The sequence below is a fragment of the Cibotium barometz genome, chromosome 58 (assembly GCF_041138505.1).
Source record: "Cibotium barometz isolate CiBa-2024 chromosome 58, ASM4113850v1, whole genome shotgun sequence".
Lineage (NCBI taxonomy): Eukaryota > Viridiplantae > Streptophyta > Polypodiopsida > Cyatheales > Cibotiaceae > Cibotium > Cibotium barometz.
In genome coordinates, this window is record NC_141103.1 from 21,451,793 (window position 1) to 21,459,219 (window position 7,427).

The 7,427-nt window shown below is 38.5% G+C and overlaps 1 protein-coding gene across 1 annotated transcript; it reads right to left on the minus strand.

Moving 5' to 3' along the window:
* Positions 1-5,002: 5,002 nt before the first annotated feature.
* On the minus strand, positions 5,003-6,853 carry LOC147606020 (short-chain dehydrogenase TIC 32, chloroplastic-like). The gene is made up of 8 exons (XM_086792357.1): positions 6,651-6,853; positions 6,335-6,566; positions 6,156-6,235; positions 5,916-6,072; positions 5,739-5,817; positions 5,562-5,649; positions 5,397-5,458; positions 5,003-5,285 (listed from the first exon to the last, which is right to left on the minus strand). Exons 1-8 carry the CDS (start codon positions 6,754-6,756, stop codon positions 5,115-5,117), a joined length of 975 nt encoding a protein of 324 aa, XP_086648483.1. The 5' UTR covers positions 6,757-6,853; the 3' UTR covers positions 5,003-5,114.
* Positions 6,854-7,427: the final 574 nt, after the last annotated feature.

The following is a 7,427-nucleotide window of genomic DNA, read 5'->3' on the forward strand; positions in this document are numbered from 1 at the left end:
GCCAGCAACTAGTACTCTTGTTGTAGTATATTAAACACACAGAGCGAGGAGGAAGGGAGAGAGAGAGAGAGAGAGAGAGGGGAGGGTTGCAGTTATCGACAGTAGCTGCGATTCGTGAGTCGCTGGCCGACCTTCCTCGTTTTTGTAAGTCCTCTCCTCGATGTCATGGACCTTCCTCGTTTTTGTAAGTCCTCTCCTCGATGTCATGCATGGCATTGTTGTCGATGCTCATGCATGACATGGCAACACTCAAGAAGGTATGCATGTAAATTGGGCTAATGAAGAATGTTGTGATGTGAGTATTGTGCTTGAGGATGATATGTGGGAAGTTGCTAGCCTTGATGAATAGGAGCCAGAGATAGACATAGATGCAAATATGGTTGAGAGTGTAACTAAGGCCTATTTACGTGTTGCTGGAATGCTAAAGGCAAAGTCCATGGATGACAAGGATTCTAAACCAGTTGAGTTGCATGGGCATATGTGCCATGCTTTAAGAAATACCTTTTCTCCATATCATTTGCTCCACAACCCACCACTCTTTTCTAAAAGCATGAAAACCAACCTTAAATACTTATGTACATGAAATGCACATTATGGCAATAAAAGAGAATGAGTAATATTAATACCATTAATTCTACCAAAGAACAATGAGATACCTTTTGATCGTGCATGAGAAAGATCAATATTGCACTCCTTATGGATAGATTACAACACACACCATACTTGTTTTAGAGAAAGAAGAGATTTTCAATAAACCATAATCGTTTTTTTTTCTAATTTTGACAATCCAAAATCACATATTAATCACTAATACATATACTCAAAATCAGAGAGAGAATCACCAACAAAAAGATCTAGCCAATCTAGGGCTTTTCTCCGACACCCATCCATCCAACCTCCACGGTGGATGTCGCGGTCGACTATCCCACGTATGCCTCTTTCTAGATCTTGTCCTCTCTCAGTTCTACCACATGGCTCCCAGAGGGCAAAAATCTTATTCTCCATCCAGCGTTCCGTGTCTAAGGATGGACGATCCAAATCTCAAAATCTCTCTCTCTCTCTCTCTCTCTCTCTCTCTCTCTCGCACGCGCGCGCGCACAGAGAAATCACCTCAAGGCTCTGGAATAACAACCCAAAAAATAGCCCACAAGAATTAGTAGATTATCATGCACAAAAACGATAAAGATAGAAATACTTCTAAAATCATGATCTTTAACCGAAATAGAGATGATGTGGAAAGTGTTGTCGGATTTGTTTTGTTGCGAATACCGGCCAAACTATGTGGAATCTCCGAATGGTCCAAACACAGAATTTGTTCCTCTCGTGATGATGTAACATTCTTTAATACCTTCTCTCTAGAAAATAAAGTTATATTCCCCCTCATGTGAAGCAATTACTAAAAATTAAGGGTAAATTTGGTGTCCGGGCCATGTTTCAGGCGCCCGTTGCGGCTATATTTACTATGTAAACTCCCATATGAGTTTCCTTCAATCTAAACTACTCACTATGAACCTCTTATACATTGTCTAGCATGGTTAAGTATAGAATAGAAATCACTTACAAATGACAGCACAAATCTGGCATAAAAAGTCTCAAAATTGACCAAAAATTGACATCTCTAAAATTACTCAATTTGTGACCAAAATCAATCTTTTATGTCCTCTAAGTATTTCCCACTTTTCAACATTCAATGTAGATTCTGAAAATCACCAAGTCAAATGGGCCCAAAAAAATACGTACACATGAGTATGTTACAAATATTGTCATATTAATTTCTTATAAATATTGCTACATATATCTTTGCATTTGTTTGAAAAGTAACTAAAAACAATTGATTAAGACTATAAGAAGTAAAAACACTTGATTTTTTTTCAAAAATCACACCAAACAGAAAACAAAAAAAAAAAATTATGCTTTTCAACCGCTCGCTCAACTTCTAGAATTTTATTCTAGTAGATGGCTTAACTAAACCATATGACAAGAAAAACACAGTGGTGAGGTTATAAGCAAAGATGGTAAGGAGCTTACATATGGTTGTGATTACCATGTAAGGGAGTTCTTACATGTACACAAGAAACCATAAGACATAGTCTTATATAAGTTTTCCTTTTTCATACAATTTTGTGATCTTCTTTTACTTACAATATTGCAAATTTGGTGCACTTTGGTCATGAAGTCGTCACTTTTGAGTGGAGCGAATAGATAAAAAGAGAAAAATATTTTATTGCGATGTAAAGCTAGTTTCATGCGAGAAAATAGTTCAAGTGCAAATGAAGAAAATAGTTCAAGTGCAAGTGACCTGAAGAGTGAAGTTCGCATGCTTGATTAATCTCGAACAATATAAGCCATTATCAAGGTTGGGTTCAAAGATTTTCTTGGTTCATTTTTTATGCGAAGAAACTGTGCACAGACATAAGAGTGGATTTGTTCAAGTAGACACCATAAAGATATGGACATAAGAGTGGATTTGTTCAAGTAGAAATCATAAAGATATGGACATACCAAAGGCAGACATTTGTACTACTATAGAGAATTGTGAGTAGGTTGTCTTTAAGGTAGACCTTGGAGATCATAGGTGGTTGTTTGTAATACAAATTGATTAGCAATAAATAAATATTTGAAGATATGTCTTTAAGGTAGACCCTAGCGATCGTAGGTGGTTGTTTGTAATACAAATTGATTAGCAATAAACAAATATTTGAAGATATGGAAATACCTGATTAAGTACAAGTTGAGGAACCCACTCAAGAAGCACAAGAAGCACATATTAATCCAGTTGAACAACTAGAAGAAGGGTCAAATCAAGGTATAGTAATTGAACAACTAAAACTTCAACCAGAAATAAACATAATGGGTAATCTAGAATTCAAAGAAGAAATAGAAGAACAACTTTCAATACAACCATCTCCAATGGCCAAACAAAGAAGAGAACGATACAGAAAAACTACCTTCTATTCCCAACAAATGAGGCTCCACTCATTGATGAAGATGCATATGGAGAGGTATTTATAGAAATAGATGTATTTGGAGCCATGGATCTAGCTCAGGATAAGAGAGTCACTGATGAGCTATAATGTCATATTTCTTTTTTATTTGACAAGTAGTATATATTTTTGTCACAGTTTTCTTGTTTGGGACCATTAATGCAAGCTTTGGCAGACACTTGTCATAATTTCTTGTAAATATTACTCTACATATGTCCTTGTATTTGGGACTATTAGTGTAAGATTTTGCAAATAAATATTGAAACGTACCCATAATCTGTTCCATGATACATGCCCAAAATTTCTCAAATTTACAGAAATATTACATCACACTTGAGAGAAAGAAGAGATTTTCAATAAACCATAATCGTTTTTTTTTCTAATTCTGACAATCCAAAATCACATAATAATCACCAATACATATACTTAAAATCAGAGAGGATATCACCAACAAAAAGATCTAGCCAATCTAGGGCTTTTCTCCGATGCCCATCCAACCAACCTCCATGCTGGATGTCACGGCTATCCCAGGTATGCCTCTTTCTAGATCTTGTCCTCTCTGGGTTCTAACACATGGCTCCTAGAGGGCATAAATCTTGTTCTTCGTCTAGCGTTCCATGTCTAATGATGGCCGATCCAAATCTCAAAATCTCTCTCTCTCTCTCTCTCTCTCTCTCTCTCTCTCTCTCTCTCTCTCTCGCACAGAAATCACCTCAAGGCTCTAGAATAACAACCCAAAAAATAGCCCACGAGAATTAGTAGATTATCATGCATAAAAACGATAAAGATAGAAATACTTCTAAAAACATGATCTTTAACCAAACTAGAGATGATCTGGAAAGTGGTGTCGGATTCATTTTATTACGAATCCGGCCAAACTGTGTGGAATCTCCGAATGGTTTGAACACGGAATTTGTTCCTCTTGTGATGATCTAACTTTCTTTAAAACTTCTTTCTAGAAAATAAAGTTATATAGTCCCTCATGCGAAGCCGTTACTAAAAATTAAGGGTGAATTTGGTGTGCGGGCCTTGTTTCAGGCGCCCGTTGCGGCTATATTTACTATGTAAACCCCTATATGAGTTTCCAGCTTCAGTCTAAACTACTCACTATGAACCTCTTATACATTGTCTAGCATGGTTAAGTATAGAATAGAAATCACTTACAAATGACATCACAAATCAGGCATAAAAAGCCCCAAAATTGACCAAAATTCAACATCTCTAAAATTACTCAATTTGTGACCAAAATCAATCTTTTATGTCATCTAAGTATTTCCCAATTTTCAACATTAAATGTAGATTCTGAAAATCACCAAGTCAAATGGGCCCAAAAAAATACGTACACATGAGTACGCTATAGATATTGTCATATTAATTTCTTATAGATATTGCTATATATATCTTTGCATTTGTTTGAAAAGTAACTAAAAACAATTGATTAAGACTATGAGAACTAAAAACACTTGAATTTTTTTTCAATCTTTGCATTTGTTTGAAAAGTAAGTAAAAACAATTGATTAAGATTATGAGAACTTAAAACACTTGAATTTTTTTCAAAAAGCACACCAAACAAAAAACAAAAAAGAAAAAAATATGCTTTTCAACCGCATCTTTATCTTCGTGTATATACACGTTATCATCAACGCGAATTTCGATGCTCTTTTTTATCATCCACAATGGTCTACGTAAAGTTTTGTTTGAGTGACATGGAATTAATCTACTAGTGATCCTCTCCACACGAGACCGAAGACTCATGCTTGGGCTGTATATACTTCTTGAGACAATTTTATCGTTTGCAATTGCTCCCTCTTTTATACTCATCTACCATTTCCATCGAAGATTTCAATATGTACTCAACATTTTCTCCTAGACGCTTTGCAGACTGTCAATTGTCGTCAAAATAGAGTACCTATAAGTATTTTGTAGGTTTAAAAAAAAGTATGTAGATCTAGATTGATTCATTACACCATAAATGATCACAAGGTATTGACATACTTATTGCAATTCATTACGTGGAAATCGGGGCAACATACACTACTATAAGGTGTTAAAAATGTAATGCATAGTATTTATTCTTAAGAGGAAACAAACTAATGATGAGACATGGCAAAAATATGTTGGTCGAAATCTCTAGCACACTTCCAATGATGTAACCTTCACACTGAAGTCCCAAAGGTCCTTGGCAAGTTTTGAATCATGTGAGATCTTGCTTGGCTCGGCCTCTTGACAGTTGTCAAAGTACTTTCCAGTTTTAGTGTTGATAGAAGGATGAAGAGCAAGAAGGCATTGAGTAGCAGCACCCTGTGTGAGAAAGCCGCACACCAAATGATCATTACTCTCTGCCCCTCTCTTTTTTTCTCACGCACACAAGCACAACTTCTTTCACTCAAGTCAAGATTGATTTTTACTAACCTGGGAGATAGATTTCCTAAATATGGGTGTGCTTTTCTCAACATCCTTAATGATTTGTTGCACTGCACATTCAAGTCCAAAAGTATCAATGAGCTGTAATTGAAACTGGCTTAAGGATCCATAATTATAAAAGGTAAGTAAGGAAAGTGTATAATAGGTAGTGACATGTTTCTTGGGGGACGTAGGTGGCGAGGTTTGTACTAAGAATGGTTCCAGGGTGAACAGCGTTAGCGACCACATTGACTCCCTCTTCCTGTAGCATCCAAGAGCGTTTATTATAACCATGTATTAGAGATATTGGTGCTCACTGCTGGGCATAAAAAGTGTGAAGGTAATAGAAACCTGGAATCTCCTGGCGAGTTCCTTTGCATGGAGAATGTTGGCGAGCTTGGATTGTCCGTAAGCACACCAAGGATCGTAGCTGTGTTGTGGCATGGAAAGAGATCATAATAAGATAGATGGGATGGCAGCTTAGCGGCTACCCATCAGTCTATACAGATTTATAATTGATACATTTACCTTGACTTGTTGGTAAGCTGATCGAAGCGGATGCCGCCGGGATAGGAGAATACAGCGTGGCCCACGGATGACACGTTCACGACCCTGCCTTGAATGCCAGTGCCGCTGGCCGCCCTCCTCAGATCGTCCAGCAGAAGGCTCGTCAAGAGGAAAGGGCCTGTTTCCAAAATTTTATTTAGCTTTGGATTATTGCTACTAGTGGCCTGTTTTAGTTGATCAGCTTATAACTAACCCGCTTACCAATGTGATTAGTGGCGAACTGCATCTCGAAGCCATCTGCTGAGAGCTTGAAAGGGCAAGCCATGATGCCGGCATTGTTGCTGTTAATTATACATCGCGTGTTGATTAATTATTAGCATTAAGTGATCGAACCAGATCAGCTATGATTGCTGCAGTCACAGAAAAGGTAATATTATTACATGAGGATGTTGAGGGGTAGCTTCAAAGCCTTGAAGTTTTGGCAGAAGGTGCGGACGGAGGCTATGGAGCTGAGTTCCAGTTGCAGCACGTGCAGCCGCGCGTGTGGAATCTCCTGCAGGATGACCTCCTTCACCCGCTCTCCCGCGCCGACATTTCTGACGGCGAGCACCACCTGAGCCCCACGAAGCGCCAGTACCCGCGCCGTCTCTGCCCCAATTCCGCTCGATGCACCTGCGCCATATTAAGCATCTAGAAACTAAGCATACAGTCAGTGAATTATTTTCCGGCTTACTTCATTGTAAGAACTTGTATAACCTGTGACAATGGCCGTCCTGTCGGACGCGTCGATTCCGTCGGTAACCGCCTCTGCCGTGGAGAAGCAGCTGAAGGCTGTGGCGTCGTTAGTGATCGGCGCTGCCATGCCAGCAACTAGTACTCTTGTGGTAGTATATTAAACACACAGAGCGAGGAGGAAAGGAGAGAGAGAGAGAGAGAGAGAGGGGGGAGGGTTGCAGTTATCGACAGTAGCTGCGATTCGTGAGTCGCTGGCCGACCTTCCTCCTTTTTGTAAGTCCTCTCCTCGACGTCATGCATGGCGTTGTTGTCGATGCTCATGCATGACATCGCATGAGAATCCTAGTCTCTAGACAAGCAACGTGGTACAACTTGGTACAACTTGGTCTCTCGAGAAATTCAGAAGAAAAGGAGAAGAGAGAATAGACTTTGGGGGTTTCTTTCCCACACACCTAGATGAGTTGGGGCTCACAATTAATTGTCACTATCAAGTCATTTGCTTATTGGATGAGTTATATATATATATATATATAATTCATTAGAAATCAAATTACCTATCCCTTCACATACACACACATATTATCTTAAGAGATTGGATTATTGAATTTCAACTGGTGGAGGGGAGGTGATGAGTGCCTTAGGGAGAAAGAACATTGAAAGCACCTTTTTTCAATCACAAGGCCTTTTGTCAATTTGAATTTTGAATTTGAAGAAGTGGAAAAAGAGAATGCTTTGTTTGTAAGTCCTCTCGTCGACGTCAAGCATGACATCATCCTTGTAAACCCTTGCTTTAATGCC